Genomic DNA, 20,398 nt, shown 5'->3' with positions numbered 1-20,398 from the left:
TCACCACTTTACCAGATTATTCTCTGCAAAGCTCCCAGTGATGCCCAATACCCCAAATTCAACAGCACTTCTCAGCCGCTTCAGCCCCTCTGCAGACAGCTGCCCTGAGGGCTCTATTGTGCTTCTTTGACCCTTTCTCTGGGGTCTTCTGAGGGCTTGGTTACCTGGGTTTTCCTCCTGCTCCATCAATGCTGTTTTTTTAGACTGCCCCTTCTTCTTTCTTCCCCCTAAATATAGCCCATCCCAGGGTCCAGTCTACACCCCTCTCCATCCTCTGTACTTTCTCTCTTGGTGATCTCACTCAAGCCTTGGCTTCAGTATTCCTGTTCGAGAATGTGACTCTCAAATCTGTTTATGGTCTCTGTTCTCAAAGAGCGCCCAGCTAACAGTGGACACCCTGAGCTCTCGGAGCCCCAGGACCCCAATTCTGCCCACTGGGATGTCTTCACACTTCAAGTATTCAAAACCAAACCCACTCTCTCTTTCTCCACCAGAAAGCTTGGTACCTCATCCTCCATATTACATGGTTTCTCCATTCTTATAGCTGCCCAGGCTCTCTATCTCCACCCACACATATATCCAGGAAACCCATAGTTCTGGAAGGTATGGTTTCTTCATCCTCTTTTCCATAGCTTTTGCCACTCCTAGAGCGTTGGGCCTTGCTGACTTGCCTGTGCAGTCTGCACAGCCTCCTCCCTGGGTGCCCTGCCTTCTCTCTTCCAGGCTCCTCCATCTCTTGTCCAGCCAAGCTTTCTAAGGCTCTGCCCCTTCACCTTCAGTGGCTCCCCAGTGCCTCTGAGTCAGTCATGCGCTCCCCGGTCTGAGAGGGGGAGCCTTCCACATTATGACTTTCCTGATCTTATCACCACCCCGCCCCCGCCCCCAGCTCTCATGCTCCAGGAAAACTGGCTTATTTCTTATTCTCCAAACAAGGGCTCTCCTTATTCGAGTCCTTGTTCAAACCATCGATGCTGCCTGAAATACCTCCTCCCAACCACAGTCCTTGTTTCTGTCTGTGGAATCCTACTGATCACTCAAACCTATTCTAAACACCATTTGCTCTAGAGAGACTGGCCTAATTCCCTTGCTCTTATGGGTTTTCTCCCTCCTTCACATCCTTAGAGCCTTTGATTTGTAACTCTCTTATAAGCCTGGATCAAAAACACTTGTTCTCTGTTGACACTGTCCTTCATCCGTATGACATGTTGCTGTCCGTCCTCTCAGCCAGGTGGTTCTGCACAAGGTTCTGCCCACATGGCATTTTTAGAAACTGAATTTATTTTGGCTCCCTTTCAGGAAGCAGTGCTTACATGATGCTTGTTCTTTCGATCATAGGTTTAACTGTCACGTCAAGTGGGGAGTTACCGATGCAGGGGTGGCTGGGCTCTCCTGGGTCCTGTTTTTGTGAACACTTTTGAATTTAGCAGCATTTTTTGGGGTAACTTCCTGAGCTAAACACAGCTACAAGCATAACCTGGCTGCTTTGCCTGTGCCTGGGGGCCTCACAGCTAGGTGGTCCTTTTGGAACATTCCAGCTGGTCTCATCCTTCTAACACCCATCTCTCCCTTGCCACGCAGGAAAGGCCAGGCAGGTGTGTAAAAGGGAACCCAGTCCAAATGGGGACTCTCCATGTGCTAATGAGGCCCACAGCTTTCTGCCTGGGAGGTTGAACTCAGCAAGCCTATTGGGTGATAAATGGGCCACATTGTGCTTACTTCAAAGCCACAACAAGTCTGAGCAGGAACTGAAGGAGGATGTGAAATCTGGAGGCTGAAATGGTGAGGGGAACATTGGGAGCTGACTGGGCAGTGGATCCTGGGGGGGACATGAGGGAGGAGTCCCTGCTGAGGTGGCCAGTGTGGCTGCTGGCTGCCGCTGGGCTCCGGCCATACCCAGCCACTTCCCAGCCCTGAAACTCACAAAAGTGGAGGATTTTATCACTCAAAGGCACACACACACACACACACACACACACACACACACGGGACTGAAATCTGTCACACCTGTGCTGCCCTGTGGGCCAAACAATGAGCTGGAGGACCTTGAGAGCCTCTGATCACACATTAAGGCAGGAGGCAGTGGTGGCTGAGGGTGGGGGGTGACTGAAGAATGTGGTTTTCGCCCCACCCCCAGCATTCACAACTTTGATCAACCATGTGTGGGCCAAACCATAGCTATCAGCAGGCAGCTGTCTGGTGACACCTGTTCTGGTCCAGTTCTCTCGTTCTACACAGAGGCCCAGAGGGGTTAAGGGGTATCCGAGGTCACACTGCCGGTTTGGGGAGGAGACGGAAACTCAAGTCCAAGCCTCTTGGTGGCCATGCTGTGACTCTTTCCACTTAACCCCTCCACCTCTTGGCTTGAGGTAAGATTGAGATACTCAGAGACTTTTATCAAGACAGAAGATGGGGCACCTCGGTGGCTGAGTCGGTTAGGTGTCTGACTTCGGCTCGGGTCATGACCTTGGCAGTTTGCGGGTTTGAGCCCTGCATTGGCTCTGTGCTGACGTCTCAGAGCCTGGAGCCTGCTTCAGATTCTGTGTCTCCCCCTCTCTCTGCCCCTCCCTGTTCATACTCTGTCTCTGTCTCTCAAAAATGAATAAACATTTAAAAAAAAAAAAAAAAAAGAAAGAAGAGAAAGAAAATGAGTTCCCTGTGAATCTGCAAACACAAGCCAGAGAAGCAAAGGGAAAATTAGTGGCTCCTGTAAATGTTCATGTGGAAGTCTGGCAATATGACCTAAAGATCTAGAAGAAGCTCAGAGAAAAGTTCAATCCAGGGTTGATAAAACAATACAGTTAATTTTTTCAAAACACTCAGCGGAGTTGAGAAACAGCATGTTCCAAAACAAATAAATTCTGTTGACCAAGTGAGCACATTTTTTATTCATTTGTTTTTGACCTTACTGTTAAGGCTTTTTAAAAATAATTTCTTTTTAATGTGTATTTATTTTTGAGAGAGAGAGAGACAGACAGACAGACAGAGTGAGTGGAGGAGGGGCAGAGAGAGAAGGAGACACAGAATCCAAAGCAGGCTCCAGGCTCTGAGCTCAGCACAGAGCCCGATGCGGAGCTTGAACTCATGAACCGTGAGATCATGACCTGAGCTGTAGTCGGACACCTAACTGACTGAGCCACTCAGGTGCCCCTCAAGGCTTTTTTTTTTTTTTTTTTTTTTTTAAACAAAGCTATTATCATTGCTCAAAATGCAGTTTCCAAAGAGTGAAAATTGGTTTTTTGTTTGTTTTTCTAACGCCCTAACCCAGAGCATTTTTTGTCCTTGGATCAGGGTCTCCCTGAGATCTGAAAAGGGAGCACCCATTCGCCAGGAAATGGTTTTCTATGTGGTTCTAGAAAGACAAGCGCTCCCTGACTGAAGCTTCACCTTATCTGGAGTTGGGGATTGGTCCCAGGTCTAAAGAATGGCTCAGAGGCAGGACCCCTCTCCGGTCCCTCAGGAGCAGAGGAGCCATCCCTAATGAGCTCAGCCAGGCACTAGGTGACCCTCACCAAGTCCCCATGCGGTGAAACTACTGTGGGGCTTGTAACAGCCTAGAAGCCCCCAGCCTTTGGTGTCTGCAGCGACAGGACCTGGGAGACATGAAGTCCCTTGGGTCCCGATCCTAAGAAAGAGATTTTTGCCTTCATGACTAAGTGGGCACTTCAGTGGGCTTGGAGGGGGCTTACCAGACCCAAAGATGCCTCGTTCCTTTGGCCGCCCTGAAGAAAGTGGCCATTGCAAGGAGGCCCAGCCAGTCAAACCTCCCAACAACCCTCTTGTATGGGTTGCAGGGGTGCATCTAGAGCTGAAATGCCCTTTCAGGGAGCCTCGCCCGCCGGCACGGGGCATCTCTTAATGTACCCTCTGCTCTTGCGTCCTAGCTTGGTTGGCGCAAACGCTCTGTAAGTATCCAAACACCTTTACCTGAGCAAGGCTCATCTTCCCCAGGTTCCCTCTCACTGCTGAGCCCCGTCTTGCACTCACCTCCACCGCAGCCCCTCTGCCCCTATCTTTGGCTGGTGCTTCCTTACCCCTCGCTCTTCACCAGGCCTTGGACGGGGCGTGGACCTTTCTGATCCTTTGCCAATCTGGCCATCTTTATACCTCTTCTCTGCTTCTCCATTCCTGACCCACCAAACCTGCATCCTGAACATCCCTAACCAGACCTCCATCCTCCCTCCCCAACCACACCTGAAAATTAACATCCTTCCATGAGACACCCTAACTCTTGTCCCTCCTTTGAAGCTCATTCTTGACACGTCCACCACCAGTACCCCTCCTCACATGTTTTTTTCCTTCCTTTTCCTTCTCTGTGGGATATGATGGAGAAACGCCAGTGAGGCCCAACATGGCCTTTCTGCAAATCATGGGTCACCACCCATTAGTGGATTGTAACCAACGTCAAAAGAGAAAAAGAGGGGCACCTGGGCGGCTCAGTCTGTTGAGCATCCGACTCTTGATTTCAACTGAAGTCGTGATCTCAGGGTCATGAGATCAAGCCCTGAGTCTGGCTCCATGCTGAACATGGAGTATGCTTGAGATTCTCTCTCTCTCCGTCTCTCCCTCTACCCTCCTTTAAAAAAAAAAAGAGGAAACAAAATATAACAGAAGATATCAGAGCGCATCACCCATAGTAAGGATAGCTATCGTTTTGTGACACTTTATAGTTTCAGTGCATGTTTGTTTCAAGTCTCAACAAAAAATATATTTCTCACTGGGGGTTGCAGCCCAAACAAGTTTGAAAGTCCCTCGTCTACTAAAGAACCAACCCAAATGCTGAAGACACATTATTGAAAGTGAAGAGAGTGAGAAGTGGTTAAAGAAATTTGCATCATGGAGGCTCAGAGGGCCCTGTGATTACCTCCTTGGAAGGGCTGCAGGGGGGTGTCCATCCTCCTGACTGTTGGAGGAGGGAGGTACACTGAGGGAGCACTCCGAGGGAAGGTCTAGAAACTTCCAGGTTCACACTCAGCACTCCGACTCAAATTTGCAGATAAATCAAAGACGGAAATCTTAATTCGTTGTAATCAAGATCAAAAGAAAACTTAAAAGGAATATATATCCACCAGAGAACTTTCCACACAAATTCATCTGCTACTTCCCTAGCCTATAAAAACAAAGCCCAGAGGACGTGTCCGTTGGGAGTGGGGTCTAGCCAAAGTCTGGAAATCTACCAGCTTCTTCAGTCGGATCATCAGACGCTACCAGTTAAAGTACATCAGGACACGAGTCTTGTCCCCACCGACAGACAGATGTCCCAGGCCTCCTCAGCTTTGGGCAGGCGTGGCCATGCCTGGAGTTACTGGCAGTAAAAGGTGAGCACGTTTTCCTGGTTTCCTCGGATCAGGATGACCGGAGGTCTGAGGTCCTGGGACAGCGTCTCCAACCAGGCCATGTACAGCGAGCTCGGACACTTTCCTTTCCTCCCTATAGGCAAGGTACTGCAAGGCAGGAAGAGGCGGCAGATGAAAAATTACCAGGAGGCCTTCCCCGCACAGCCCCCCCAGCTCATGACTTGCTTTCTGAATAGCAACTCTGTTTATGGAGTCCTTCACCACTCCTTCTTCCTAGCCACCCTAAGAACGATCTCCCATTCTCCTTGAAAGCTCGACTCCAATGTACCATTACCCACAAAGCTTGTGTAAACAAAGCCATGGCCCTGGTAAGACTCACACGATCTGGGATCTGGTCTCCACCTATCTCCACAACCTCACCTCCTCCCAGCCTGGGCCTCGCTCACACCCCTGTGGACACAATGACTTTCTCTCCATTCCAGAAAAAAAAAAAAAAATGGCAAGCTTGCTTTTGCCCCAGGGCCTTTGCATGTGATGTTCTCCCCACCCAGAAGGCAGCGCCTCCAGCTCTCCACTTTGTCTCTTCCTTCAGATCACTCAGGCCTTGGCTTACAAGCACCTCCTTCTCTGATCACCTTATCCAGAGCCGGCCTGTGGGGGGGGGGGGGGGGGGCGGGGAGCGTTGGTGATACAGTGGTTAACATAGCTGCCTTCCAGAGCAGAGGCCACTGTCTCTCTTTATCACAGCACCCTGTTTCATTGTCCTTACAGCCCTTCCCACTCTCCAAAACCTCTTTTCATTTGTTGTCTGTGCTGCTCACTATCCTTTCCCTGTGCCTAGAGCACAGACTGGTACAGTTGGGCCATCGCACGGGTGATCTCACCCCCTCAGGCCCCTCGAGTCGTGCCAGCCTGTGGCCACAACAGTGTGATACGCTCACATGTTTCAGTGTGTTCTTGTCCTGCCTCCTGCCGTCTATGTGAGGCCCTGGGAGCAGCACTCCCCCCTTGCCTTGGGACAGCCCTTTGTCCGCACTGCAATGCCGTGCAAATAACGAGGTGCCCTGGGGCGGCCGTTCAACCACATAATTATGGCTATTTCAGGAAGTGACTTTTCCACCACCTTAAGATTCCAGAAATACTTCAGGATGACGGCGGCTGCCCTGCTCTTGGCTCCAGGAGAAGGCGCAGTATCTCACAGGCCCAGCGGTCGTTACATGAACTTGAGACACCGGCATCTCACACGGGGGCTGCACTTTACAGTCTGTTTTCCTACGGTCCATCCCAACCGTTATTTCATCTGAACTTCAACACAACCCTGGGGGATGGGCAGGGCCTGCAGCAACCCCCCTTCTTCCCAGCTGAGGGCACCCGGGCAGAAAGGAAGACTGAGCAACTCTGGGCTGCAGAGCATGGGCGGGAGCTGGCAGCAGGGAAGCTGTGAGCAAGGCTCTGCCCCTCCTCGGTCACGTGGCTTTGGCAGGTGGCTCACGGCCCTAAGGTGAGGACACACCAACCCCCCCTCACAGGATGCTTGTGAGCTCTACAGAGGACAAAGCACACAAAGGGAGCCACGCAATGCCTGGCACACAGCAAGCACCTCCTAACGCCAGCCGCTGATGTCGCACTCATTACTACTTAGCAGCCAGAAAGGACGGGGCAGAGCTGGGGCTCCAACCACGGTCTGGGATCACCCCTCTCTCCCCCGCCAGCTGCCTCTGCTCACTGCAACCCTCACCTCTGCTGAGAAGGCCAACCAGGGTCCCTGAGCAGCTGTCTCTTATTTAAAAGTCCAGCCTCAAAGCCTCCCTTGGGACCACCTCTACCCTCCTTTAGAAACCAAGCTCCCTAGGGGGTGCCTGGGTGGCTCAGTCGGTTACGCATCCAACTTTGGGCGAGGTCATGATCTTGTGGTTCATAGGTTTGAACCCTGTGTCATACTCTGCACTGACAGCCCAGAGCCTGCTTTGGATTCTGTCTCTTTTTTCTCTCTTTCAAAAATAAACAAACATTGCAGGGGCGGGGGCGGGGGAGGGGGGCGGAAAGCAAGTTCCCTAGGACTGGGAAAGGTGGCGGGAACAGGGGTATTTCAATCAGCTAGTGTCACCACAGTTAGGACATGTTTGTGTCTGGTGACACTCAGGGGAAGGGAAGTGGAAAGATCGAAACCCAACTTTTCTGATTTAACAGGCTGAAGTTTCAGTTACATTGAAAGACTCTCCGGGAACTCCCACGTCATTCTCAGGCACTGAAATCAGAAATTTCAAAGCTGGTGGCTCCATTACCAGGGGCAGGGGACACCCATCACTCCTGCTGTGGCCTTTCAAGCTTCAGCACCACGTTCCCTTCCCCAGCGGAGCCTGTCCACCTGTCCTCCCTTTGCGCTCCACCCCAGGCCCATCACTCCTGTTCCCAGAAATAACGCTGCTCCAGAATAAAGGAACCTTTTGTTCAGATTTGCATCTGACCTGGATCCAAGGTTTCAGAAAACAATCCCCATTTCACAGCTGTGGGATCCTGGGCAAGTTGCCCTAACTCCCCTGAGACTCAGTTTCCTCATCTTCAATGTGTGCGTGTGTGTGTGTTGTGGGGGAGACAGGTGTAAAACAGAAGCACTTCACAGCGTTGTGAAAATTACTAAGGCCCAATGTCCGAGTGTGGCATAGAAGCTCGATCGACAAGATGCAGTGTCGACGACTACTATTGCCTTTGAGGAGGGCGTCTTTATGGAAGAAAGACGGGTCCAAACCCAAAAGTGGGACCAGAGACAGGTTGTTCATCTCGGCAAAAGTTATCGGGCTGGCTTATCATCCTATAAGGCTGGTTTATCAGCTGCTCAGGTTAAGCTGAACTCAAACACGGGCCATTAATCAGATAAACCGCTGATGGGTACAGAGCAAACACCAAGTTCTGCCCCAAACCGGCTCTAGAAAATGGTCCAAGTGCGCTCTTCAAGATGCTGAAAAATGTAATTTTATCTTTTCACCGCGGCCTGGGAGGATTCTTTTCCTTCCTCGGAATTTCTGGGGAATGCAGTTTCCTTGACTCCGCCCCAGACACTGATCTGGAGGGAACAGAGGAACTGGCCATTTTGCTCAGTGCGCCGGTGGTTCTGATGGAAGTGACCCTTGCTGAACCTGTAGAAACACTGGCGGGCGTGTCTCCGGGGTGGAGATGGGCAATGCCCAGGTGTGGCCGCCGTGCCCTCCCAGTGAAGGTGGCCCAACGGCCGGGGCCCCTTCGTGCAGCAGATGTAGCTGGTCCCATGGGTTTGGACACCATGCACAGGCATCTTCTCTAAGATGTCTGCACCCATGATTATTTGTACCTGCCAATCCCACGAAGGTTGGTGGGGGTGGGGGACTGGCTTTCCCTCTGAGGTCCCAGGGATTGGGAAGTGGGAAGGGAGAGGTATCAGCAGGGGCTCATCTCCCAGGATGAAACTGCTCGCCTTATGGCTTGAGAGACTGACTCATTGTAGTGGCAAGTAAACTTAGAATCACAGCATGTTAGAGTCAAGGACAACCTTGGAAATAATTAGGTTTAACTCTTCTCTATTATCAGGGAGACGGAGACACAGAGAAGTAGGGTTACTTGCTCAAGGCCACAGAGTGAGCTAACGACAGCAGAGACAAAATGCAAAAAACCTGCTTCTCAGGGGCACCTGGGTGGCTGGGTCGGTTAAGCCTCCAAGCGGTTAAGCCTTCGGCTCAGGTCATGATCTCACGGTTCCTAAGTTCAAGCCCTGCATTAGTCTCTGTGCTGACAGCGTGGAGCCTGCTTGGGATTCTCTCTCTCCCTCTCTTTCTGCCCCTCCCCTGCTCATGCTCTCTCTCTCTCTCAAAATAAATAGGTAAACATTGAAAAAAAATTTTTTTTTGAAAATCCCACTTCTCTTGGCTCAGTTAAACATCCAACTTCGGCTTAGGTCATGATCTTGCGGTTTGTGGGTTTGAGCCCCGAGTCGGGCTCTGTGCTGACAGCTCGGAGCCTGGAGCCTGCTTCGGATTCTGTGTCTCCCTCTCTCTCTGCACCCCGCCCCCTCACTTCGTCTCACTCTGTCTCTCAAAAATAAATAAATATATTAAAAAAATCAAAAACAAAATCCCACTTCTCCGAACACAGGTAGCACTCATGAAGAGGTGGTGTCGCACACACCAGGTACCACACCCAAAGAAAGTTCCGGGGAGTCAACCCAGGATGCAGCCATCCCCACTGTCTTGCACTCTGACCCAGTCCACAGCCTAGTCCAGCCTTGCCCTGGGAGCATTCTCTGCTGGGCGTTGGCCAGAGGCTCACAAATAAACCCAGCTCTTTCTCTTACCACAGTTCGCACATCAAAGAAACACGAAGCGCTTCCTTTGTACAAAAAATGATCTCCCTACCGGCCCCGGGGAGCACTGCTCCCGCAGAGCCAGCCACGTGGGCGTGCAACCCGTGCGGTCGCGCGGGGCCCCTGCACTTGGAAGGGCCCCACGCTGGGTTTAATGCCGCCATCTTGCCATCCTTAATAATGTTTGAACACATTTTCATTTTGCTTTGGGGCCTGCAAGTGGTGTGCTGGATCCTGGTTTCAGGAGAGGAAAAACCAGTCTCCGCAGGCTTCTGGGCTGTCCTGAGGAACTCCCCGGTGACTAGCCCTCAGGAAATGTGAGCCAGGTCAGCTAGCTGCCTTGCCCCATAGCCCCATTCCCTGGGAGCTGGGCTTCTCTCAGGGAGGGCGCTCAGAGGGCTTGGCCGACCATGTTTTTCCCCCCGGCCTCCGAGAGAATAGAGCCACCCTGAGACCCTCAGTGCCCCTGCCACCTGTCCCCTCGCCTTCCGCATACTCAGAGGTGGCCCATAACCGGACACAGCCAGCAGCAGCGGAAGCCGGAGGGTCTGACGGGCATGGAGCCTGGGATGGCGAGCCTCTCCTTCTGCTGCCCAGGCTTGGCACCAACATCAGTCGGGGGTGGCCAATGGCCAAGAAGGGCCAGGTGATTCCCAAACAACCAGGAATTGATTTTCTTCTGGAATGGACTGGGTCCTCTTTGCCAAGCTGAGTTTGGCAGGAAAAGGAGGCGAACGAGGGAAGACCATGGTCAGGGGAGTCCGTGAGGCCTGGGACGTGTGAGGCCCTAGACCTCTGCCAGCTGGCACTCAGGCGAAGGGGGTGCGGCGGACGCAGGCCCAGCCACGTGCTAACGAGCCACCTGGACTGTGTTTCCTGGAACTTCGGGCCCTTCCGCCTCACAGGGGAGGGCTCGGGTCCCCAGCCCTCCTGAGGTGCGCACCTCCTGAATCCCTTCCCAGAGCGGATGCCCCGGGCCTCTGCGACAGGCTTCCCCTCCAACCGGGGGCCACTTACATGACCACTAGAGCAGCGTCCTGGGAGGAATCCAGCAGGATCTCGTTCAGCCTCACCTGCCGAAGGGACTGGAACGAAAAGCCACGTGGTCACTGCCTACATTCTTGGGAAACGTCCCCGCTAAGCCCACCAGCCTCTTTTAACATTCAAACCAGATGCACAAATTGTTCCCCCTAAACTATTACAGACTCTCCTTCCTCTGAGATGGAAGGGGCCCCTCAGAGTCACTGAGTGCCAAGTTCACCTTGAGAAGCCCTCCGTGGCTTTTCCTTGCCGGACCTTATTACCACGACTGGGGGCGTAGTCGGGGGAAGCGAGCGCCTTCTGTGGTGCGGAGGGAGCTGGGTCTGAATCTCAGCCCTGATAGCTCACAGCAGAGAGAACCGGGGCAAGGCATGCGGGCCCCCCAAGCTTCACTGTCTTCGCTGCAAAATGGGTAGGATAATCCCCTCCCTGGGGGAATTTGGGCAGCGTCGAGAGCGATGACCCATGCAAATCACCAAGCCGAGGTCCTGGCGTGTGGAAGCCTCTCGATAAGGTAGAGTTGGAGCAGAGGTGGAACATGCCATCTCCTTCTCTGCACCAGGCCAAGCCAGAGCCTTCTGGGGACACTATGCTTTATCCGGCATTTCCCAAGGAGCTGTGGGCCCTCTGGGGCAGAGCCTCAGGGCTCTCACAGATCAGAACTCCCCAAAGCTTATGTGAGGTTGGGTTGGGAGGCTCCCTCCCACCCCAAGACCTGTCTCCAGATGGTTCAGAAATGATTGACACTCAAGAGTCTGACCGTGGGAGGACACCCCAAAGAAGGAGGGAAGTGAGTTCACTGAGATCCCAGACTCTGGATCCTGCACTGGTGACGTTTGCAGGGAGTAATTCTTCCTTGAGGGAAGGTGGGATGGGATGGTGTCCCAGAGTGTGCTACATGTCCTCTAAGGGGCAAAGTGGGGGTGGGGGGACCACCGACCCAGAGCACACAGGGAGCAGAACTGTGATCCCCAGGCGCTCCCACAGCTCGCCCCACCGCAGAGTGGCCACGGCAGCCACCACTTTCCTTTAGGCCTTGAAAGAGTCTGGAAGCTGCTACCTGGGCAGGGGCATCCATGGCTTTAGGCTGCTTGTGGGATGGGGTCCACAGGTTAAGGGGAACCACCAGGCAGCTTGTTGGCCCATAGCACAAGGTCTACCTTGACCTTTGCCACCTGTCTCAGGAATCCCTCCCACCAGCCATAGAGAGGAGAGGAAGAGCTCCGGCCAGTCCATTGCCATGGCCGGGGGTGACTCAAATGGGCAGGAGGACCAGGCTCTCGTGCCAAGAATGGCTCTGAGTTCCACGACTGGGCTACCAACATCTGTGGCTTGAGGATACCCCAGAGGCTGGGGCATGGTAGAGGGGGAGGGTTAAGAGGAGAACGTTAAGAAAGTTCAGATCAGGGGCGCCTGGGTGGCTCAGTGGGTTAAGCATCGGACCCTTGATATCGGCTCAGGTCATGATCTCACAGTTCATGAGTTCCAGCCCCTGCGTCAGGCTCCATGCTGACAGTGCAGAGCCTGCTTGGGATTCTCTCTCTCCCTCCCCCTCTCTCTCTCTCTTTCTCACTCTTCCCCTCTCCACTCACTCACTTGCTCTCTCCCAAAATAAATAAATGAGCTTAAAAAAAAAAAAGACAGAAAGTTTAAGACAGATACGGCACATGGCCCTGACCCAGAGGAGGGCCTTGACCCCCACCCACCCCGGCAAGGCCCTTCTCTCTCTGGTACCTTGACTCTGTTCTTGTTAATCTCCTCATCTGAGATCTTCCAGGGACAGTCCCGCCTCATCTCGGTGACAGCGGCCTCATCCTTGAGGCCGTCATTCAGGCGGAAGGGTGCAATCATGTCCTCAAACCTCTTGGTGCTAGGGACAGAGAGAGGAGGTGAGACCAGGTGAGATGGCCCAGTTTCCATGGGAACCAGGCCCCCCGAGGGAGATGGGCATGGGAACCAAAGGGACGTTCTTTATAGGCTGAACCCATTCTGCCACTGCGGTTTACATCAAAGCAGCTTCTGCGCAGAAATCGGCACTGACGCTGGCTGTGGCATTCAGCCAACCTTCCACGAGCTGTCCACACGACCGCCTCGGGATCCACTTCTACCCACTCGACCGGTCCCCAGGTAGCTCCTGAGTACCATCCTGGGCCAGGCTTTGTGCTACTTGCCAGGGAACAAACCCCACAACGTCCGCTATCTACAGAGCGCACAGTCTGCTGGGCAATAAACAGGCCAATATAGAGGGGAAGTTTCCTGAAGGCACAAACTGAGTACCAGGACTGGGAATATTTGGGGTGGGGAAGGCCTTCCTGAAGCTGAAGGATGCCTGTCCTTCTGAAGCCAGCTCCTCACAGGTCAGCGGGTGCTGAAGCACACAGAACTGGAGGTGCAAAGGCCCTGAGGCAGAAGTGTGTTTGGTGTGTTTGGGGAGCAGCAAAGGAGCCAGCATGGCCAGAGCAAGGTGAGTAGGGCACCCAGATCAGACAGGCCTTCGTTATTTGCCCTGAGTGAGACAGGAAGCTGTCTGTGGCTGTTCTGTGACTTGACTTACATTATTTAAAATAGAAATTGGGACTGGTCAGCATTCAGATGAAGCCGCCTGAAGCCAAATGGATGGATGAGCTCACATGGGGGACAGAGTCAAGAGAAAAAAATGTCCAGAGCCCAATCCCAAGGATGTAGACTAGTTTACATCAGATAAAGGAGGAATAATCAGCAATTAAAACTGGAAAGTAGGATGGGGCACCTCGGTGGCTCAGTCGGTTGAGCGGCCGACATCGGCTCAGGTCACGATCTCGCGGTCCGTGAGTTCGAGCCCCACGTCGGGCTCTGTGCTGACAGCTCAGAGCCTAGAGCCTGTTTCAGATTCTGTGTCTCCCTCTCTCTGACCCTCCCCCGTTCATGCTCTGTCCCTCTCTGTCTCAAAAATAAATAAACGCTAAAAAAAAAAATTAAAAAATAAAATAAAAAACTGGAAAGAAGGATCACTAAGGTAGGAGAGATCTTGTCAAGGGCGACGTCTCCAGAGCCAAAAGAACTGTTTCAGGAAGGATCGCTGTGTCAAATGTAGTGGAGAGGCAGAGAAAGATAAGGACAGAAATGAGCTCTGTGGACAAGGTGGTGCGGAGGTGAGCACTGACGCTGGCGAGGGTGATTTCCGTGAGGTAGTGGCCACAAAGGGCTTAAATCTCTTTGGAGAAGTTTGTGCAAAGGAGGAGACAGTGGGCCAGGAAGTGGAGGCAGAGAGGGGCCAAGGCGGGGGTTTTAAAGATCAGGGCTGCTGGATGGGGTCTGCGTGCTTTTGCTCTCAGTCTCCTCCCTGCTGGAAGGTATTCCCCAGTGTCTCTGCTCGAGGCCTTTCTCAAGGTTTTGCCAACAGAGACAGCTGCATTGTCTTGTGCGTTCTGGTCCGTGTCTGCAGCGTTCTGATGGCTCTTGACTTCCTCTAGCCTGCACGTGGGCCAGAGTAAACCCTGGTGGTGGGAGCTGTGACTACTCACCTCTGCCCCAACATGCAGTAGGGGCCAGTATACCCATCACCACTGACTAGTTCCTTTCTTGATTTCCTTCCCTTTCCAGGAAATGGGGAATCTAAGGGAGAATTAAGAGGTCGGACGGACCTTACTTTTTACTAGGGAGGTGGAGTGTTGGAAAACTTCGATTAGACTGATTGACAGAAAGCAAACCCTATTGTAAACGTCTTAGTTTCAGAATATGAAATTGAATCATTGAGCAAGCAAATAATCTTCCTTCTGACCCCACCATTGAGCCTAGCTACAAGTTCACATGGGGGTGTTGCTTAAAGTCTGTGTGCTTGCTGTTGTGGGGGTGGGGGGAGAGGAGGAGAGCCGTGGCCCAGACCATTCAACATTCGCCCCACTCTAAGCACCGATGTATTTATAAAAATAACATCAGGGGCTGTCCCTGCCATGTTTCTGTCTCAGGGACTTTGTTCCTTCAGTTCTGGAATGTGCCTCTGCCACGGCTCCTGCCCTCCAGCCATGTGCTTCTGGGCCTGTGACTCTGCCAACCCTGGCCACAGCCAACTGGAGCAAAGGTAGCCAAGAAATAGGCTTTGCGGCAACCTCTACCTTCGCCTGGCAGGAAGAGATAAACTAGGCCAGTCATAGTTCCTTTCTCAGGAACTTAAATTAGGCAATGCCTAGAGAAGGAGTAAGTTCGTAGTGGAGCTGAGACCTCACAAAAAGGTCAAGGTCTAGAGCTCAGAAGCCACAAGTAGGCAGAAGCCATCAATCTGGCATTTTTGGACATCGATTCAGGACTGTCTTTAAGACAGTGGTTCTCAAAATTGGGTGCCTGGACCAGCACCTGAGAGCTTCTTAGAAATGCAAGTTCTCAGGCACTGACCCAGATCTGCTGACTCAGCATCTTGGGGCAGGGGGCGGGGGAGGGGGACCTAGCAAACTGTGTTGTCATACGCCCTTCCGTGTGATTTTGACAGGGGCCAAGGTTTGAGAACCACTGCTTTATGAAAACATTCAGGGTGTTGGAGAAAATTTAGAAACTTATGAGTAGCAAGCAGTGGGAAGTGTGAAGCCAGACATCCCCCCCCCCGCCCCCCGCAGGTCCTTGGGGAGGGTGGGGGGTGGGGTCCCTTCAGGATGAAACACCTGCCTCCCCTCGAGGGGCAGAGCAGCCGGGACGCACGCCAGCGTGAAACACGCGCTCTGAGAAAAGCACGAACTGACCATTCACTGTCCTCCAGCCCAGCTGTGTTTCTGGCAAAGCCCAGAGCTCTGATATGCAAAGGAAGAAACGCTGGCAGGAAAAGAAACGGCTGCAAACTCCTACCCCTTCCTCTTTCTTCCCCTGAGCCCCGTGTAGGTGGCTGCCTGCCCGTGGCTCACCAGACACACAGGGGCAACACGCACAGGGGTCTGCAGGGCACATGGCTGGTCCTTCTGCCTGGGAAGGAAGTCACCGCAGAGAACTTACTGCTCAGCCCGCGGCTTCTGGTTGATGTCGGGAAGGACGTGAACGTCGTGGAATCCCAGTCGGAACTTGCTCAACAGAGAAATGATCCTGGAAGGTGGAGAGTTCTAAACATGTGTTCTTCCCATCAACGGGTTGGTCTTGAGTGTCTACCGAGGACCCAGCAGCGAGTACAGCAGATCAAACCCTGCCCTCAGGGAGTTTGCATTCAGGACAAGAGCCGAATATTGATAGAGTAGGTCAGATGATGACGAGCAATGTGGAAAAGTGATGAAGCAGGGTTTCCCCGAGTATCTCCGTACTATACTAGCACACCTTACGGTTTAATGTGTCTATACATCTGCCGGGGACCTTGTCACAATACGCAGTCTGATTCACCTGGCCGGGGGCGGGGGCCTGGGATTCTGCATTCTGATAAGCTCCCAGGTGATGTATACGGCTGCCCCACGGACCACACTTTGAGAAACAAGGGTCTAAGGGATGGGAAGGTAAACCACAGGAAATTACAGGGTGGGCTAAGGAAACAGAGATGCCACACATGAGCTAAATGCAGAACCAGGAGCGACAGCCACACAGCACTGGCTTTGCATGCAACAGGGGAGGAGACGCCAACGCCATGGTTTGTGGCAGTCAGGGAGGGCTTCATGGAGGAGGCGGCAAGCTAGCCAGACAGTGCCTGGTGTGTAAGATTACTATAAGGGGGTGTGGTGTCCACACCGGAGCCTTCTAAATAATATACCTGACTTGGCTCTAGCCCACCCACTGCATCAGAATTCCTGGACGGGACGGGAATTTGGGGATACTCCAGAATGAGCGGGCAGGGTTTGAGTGCATGGGGGTGGGAAGTCCAAATGAGTGAGAACATGGGGGTGCAGGGGGTGAAGGGGGAGCAGTGAGTGGCTAGCTGGGGGAGGCAGGAGGGAGGGATAAACCTTAAGGATCAGGCTGGGGCCCAGGTATCAAGCTGCTGTTGGTCCCTGAACTCGGGAGTGAAATTAGGAAGCAGAGCTGTGGGCAGATGTGTTGGTGTGCAGTGTGGGGGTGGCAGGAGGCAGCACAAGCCTGGTCTTGGGGTCACAAAGAGGGGGGAAGAGGGCTTGGCCTGGTGGAGGGACGGTTGGGAGGCAGAGAACACTCTACAACCTTCCCATGCAGGACAGCCCGTGGCCCCCATGGGGCCATGGTCTTGAGCTCAACTAAACCTGCTGAGCCCGGCTTCCATCGGGGGCTGGAACTGGAAGCTGAGCCGGCAAAGCAGCCTTCCTGGCCTGTTTCTGGAGATCACAGAGAAGCTAGATGCTGCTCTTTCTAAGCAACGCTTTCCTCGGCACTGCTGGGAAGGGCCTTCCGGTATAGAAGCTCTCAGCAGGGGTGAGGACAAGGAGATGGGGTTGCTGGGCACCCTTAACTCTCACAAGGGGTGACTGAGAAGGCATCATGGGGACGTAGTCCTGGTGCAGGACCAGGGTGGCAAGGCCACAGGGTCCCGGCCCTGGGGCGTCGTGGCTGGGATTGTCGCAGAGGGCACCAGAGGCTGGGCGGAGTTTCTTCTCTTTCCTTTTCGACTTAGAAACTTAGCCACATCTTAAAAGGAAATGTCATATGGCAATGTTCAAGAGAAAACCAGCATCTCCTGCCGGAGAGAGGCGATCAGTAAAACCCATGGCTAAGTTGTGACCGGTAGCCATTGCCGGCCAAGCTCCCCAGCCAGGCCTGTTCTTTCTGGGTGAGACAGATTAGCCTGGGTTTCCCGGCAGAGGGCCCTTCTCCTGTGGAGTGAGTCACACAATTGGAGGAGAATTAAACGTCACTTCTCACCAAGAAATTCAGTAGGATCTGCGGCCCTGTCTCCTGGCCACGGAAGTCACCTCCTGTCTCACCAGGAACAGCATCCCAAGCTCGGAGGGATGTCGCCCTGAAGGATCCTCAGCCCCACCTCACCTCTCAGCAGGAGGGGCCTTCTCCATCCTTCCTTTCACACAGATTTCTCCTTGAGCAGATTTTGTGGTTTTAAAATGTAACACTCCTCCCCCTCATGGCTGGAAGGGGGACAGGACACCGAAGCCTGCCCCGGCCCAGAGCCCCCTCACCACTGCTGTGACCTGGGGAGAGCTGAGCCCACCCGGGGCAGTGGTGCAGGTGCGGGTAGCGGGGGTGGGGGCACCCCTGGGGAGAGCCGGGCTGGCGCTGGACCAGCAGCCCCCACTTACGCCTTTCTCTCCTGGTCCATCCTGTTGATCTGGCCCCCCACGAACACGCGGATCCTGCATTTGTTCCACCTCTTCTTGCGGCCGAGGAGATAGGGGATGAGGAGGGTGAGGCCTGGCAAGGAGGGTCCCCGTAAATCAAGAGGGAAGTGCTCGCAGGACCAAACACCCTCCGGGTTCTCGCCCCGCTCTGCCACTGGCAAACCTCTTCCCCTGGCAAACCTCTTCCCCTCTCTGGGCCTCAGTTTACCCATCGGTATAACGAGGGTGCTAGACTAAAGCAGGGTGGCACACACGGGGCTCTGTGGGCTGGGGTTCATTTGGCCTGCATGATGTTTTTATTCTATTTATTTGTTAATATAATGTATTGTCAAATTGGCTAACATACAGCGTGTAAAGTGTGCTCTTGGTTTTGGGGGTAGATTCCCGTGATTCGTCGCTTACATACAACCCCCCAGTGCACATCCCAACAAGTGCCCTCCTCAATGCCCATCACCCATTTTCCCCTCTCCCCTAACCACCCTCAGATTGTTCTCTGTATTGAAGAGTCTCTTATGGCTTGTCTCCCTCCCTCTCTGTTTGTAACTATTTTTCCCCCTTCCCCTCCCCCATCGTCTTCTGTTAAGATGCTCAAGATCCATATGTAAGTGAAAACATATGACTGACTTATTTCACTCAGCATAATACCTTCCAGGACTATCCACGTTGCTGCAAATGGCATGATTTCATTCTTTCTCATCTGCATGATGTTTTTAAATAAGTGAGCTGACATTTAATAATTGGGGGCTCCTGGGTGGCTCAGTCGGTTAAATGTCCGACTGCGGCCCAGGCCAGGATCTCACAGTTTGTGGGTTCGAGTCCCACGTCGGGCTCTGTGCTGACAGCTCAGAGCCTGGAGCCTGCTTTGGATTCGGTCTCTCCCTCTCTCTCTGCCCCTCCCCCGCTTGCACTCTGTCTCAAAAATAAATAAGCATTGGGGCGCCTGGGTGGCTCAGTCGGTTAAGCGTCCGACTTCGGCTCAGGTCACGATCTCGCGGCTTGTGAGTTCGAGCCCCGCGTCGGGCTCTGGGCTGACAGCTCAGAGCCTGGAGCCTGTTTCAGATTCTGTGTCTCCCTCTCTCTCTGACCCTCCCCCATTCATGCTCTGACTCTCTCTGTCTCAAAAATAAATAAACGTTAAAAAATAAATAAATAAATAAATAAATAAGCATTAAAAAATACGTTTATAATAAGTGGGGGCTTTGCATGTGAAAATCTGGATTGATGGCATTTTTTGAAGATGAAAGATTTGACCAATGGATGGGAACCCTCATCCTTCCTTGTCATCCCTTCATAGAAGGCCAAGAGCAGCTGTCCCTCATCACTGCATAACCCTGGACAAATTACGTCACCACTCTATGTCTCAGTTTCCTTATTTGTAAAGGAGTCTCAAACAACTTCCTACCTAGGGATTGCATTAGGTTAGCCCACGGAAAGCACTTAATGTCAAGCAAGGGTAAGCGTTCTCTCTATATTAACTTTACTGGAGCGGGAACATTTTCTGTCTACCTGGGGCCCTATTTCTGTCTACATGGAATAATAAAGCTGAGAGGCATGTATCTTAAGAAACATGGGAGAGGGTATATTTCTTTGGGAACAGAAGAACATTCCTGCAGTTTTTCTGTGCACTGGCCCATCTCCCCCGGTTATGGCGGGTGCCCGTGGCTCCTAAGGCCCAGCTTGTCTGAACATTCCGTCCTGTGCCGAACTTAGCCCCTCCTGTAAAGTGCTCCATTTTACAGCTGAAACACAGGGGGCCAAGAGAGGGGCCCGGCCAGGCTCCCCCAAGCCCAGAGGTGGGCCCAAAGGCCCCTATTCCCCTTTCCTGGGCCCCGGGGTCCCTCTAGGAACCGTGTCCAGAGTGGCCAGGAAGGGTAGGCCGTGTAGGGAAGACAGCCTTGGGGAGAGCTGGTGTCCAGGGGGGCACTGACCTCCGTCGTCAAATAGCCAGTAGATGTCTATGGTCTTCTTGCCCTGCTCAGACTGGAACATGGTGCTGGCCTGCTCCTCCCGTACCAGGGCCTCGGGGTCCACTGCGGGAGCACAGGGACAGGTCACCTCAGAGCAGTGCACATTCAAATGCCTGTGTCTGTCTGAAAACAGAGCCACCTGCCCTGCGAGCTGGGCTCGCTGTCACCCGGGCCACGCACACAGCGGCCAGAAGCACCCTGCTCAGGGCATGCATGGTGGGGACTGGCCCGGATCACCACCAGTGGCTCTCCTGACAGTGAGACCCTCACACCCGATTGCCAGGCAGGTGGACCAGGAGCGGCAGTCCCAGACATGCAGTGCTAGGACGTGCCCCTCCCTTGCTCCTAGCGTCTCTCTCCCAGGATTCTGGTGGGCATTGGAGACCAGGGACCATTCTCTTAAAAACAACCCTGTGCCCCTCGCAAATGCCCACCGGATGCCCCCAGCTCCTGTGCTGTTCCCCTGCCTCCCAGAGCATCAGTGGGAAAGGACTGAAGGAGAAGCCTACTCCTCTCCTCCCTGACATCTGAGTGTGGCCAGGTGCCTTTGGAGGGGTC

General features: G+C 53.2%; 1 protein-coding gene across 7 annotated transcripts in view; it reads right to left on the bottom strand.

The window, feature by feature from the left end:
• Positions 1 to 4,634: 4,634 nt before the first annotated feature.
• Positions 4,635 to 20,398, bottom strand: part of SLC12A3 (solute carrier family 12 member 3) — a 37,996-nt gene continuing 22,232 nt past the window's right edge. For 6 of the 7 annotated variants that reach the window (XM_058707105.1, XM_058707111.1, XM_058707106.1 and 3 more), the window contains 6 exons: positions 19,802 to 19,903; positions 17,835 to 17,946; positions 15,628 to 15,714; positions 12,403 to 12,538; positions 10,645 to 10,712; positions 4,635 to 5,441 (listed from right to left, as the gene is read on the bottom strand). In XM_058707105.1, coding sequence (XP_058563088.1) covers positions 5,300 to 5,441; positions 10,645 to 10,712; positions 12,403 to 12,538; positions 15,628 to 15,714; positions 17,835 to 17,946; positions 19,802 to 19,903 — 647 coding nt within the window. In that variant the 3' untranslated portion in view covers positions 4,635 to 5,299. Of the gene's footprint in view, positions 5,442 to 10,644; positions 10,713 to 12,402; positions 12,539 to 15,627; positions 15,715 to 17,834; positions 17,947 to 19,801; positions 19,964 to 20,398 lie in introns of all 7 variants that reach the window. The other variant, XM_058707107.1, reaches the window with a different exon arrangement.

This window comes from Neofelis nebulosa, chromosome 17 (assembly GCF_028018385.1).
Source record: "Neofelis nebulosa isolate mNeoNeb1 chromosome 17, mNeoNeb1.pri, whole genome shotgun sequence".
In the NCBI taxonomy this organism is placed as follows: Eukaryota; Metazoa; Chordata; class Mammalia; order Carnivora; family Felidae; genus Neofelis; species Neofelis nebulosa.
Note: the sequence above shows the minus strand (reverse complement) of the source record. Positions and strands in the feature narration are given on the sequence as shown.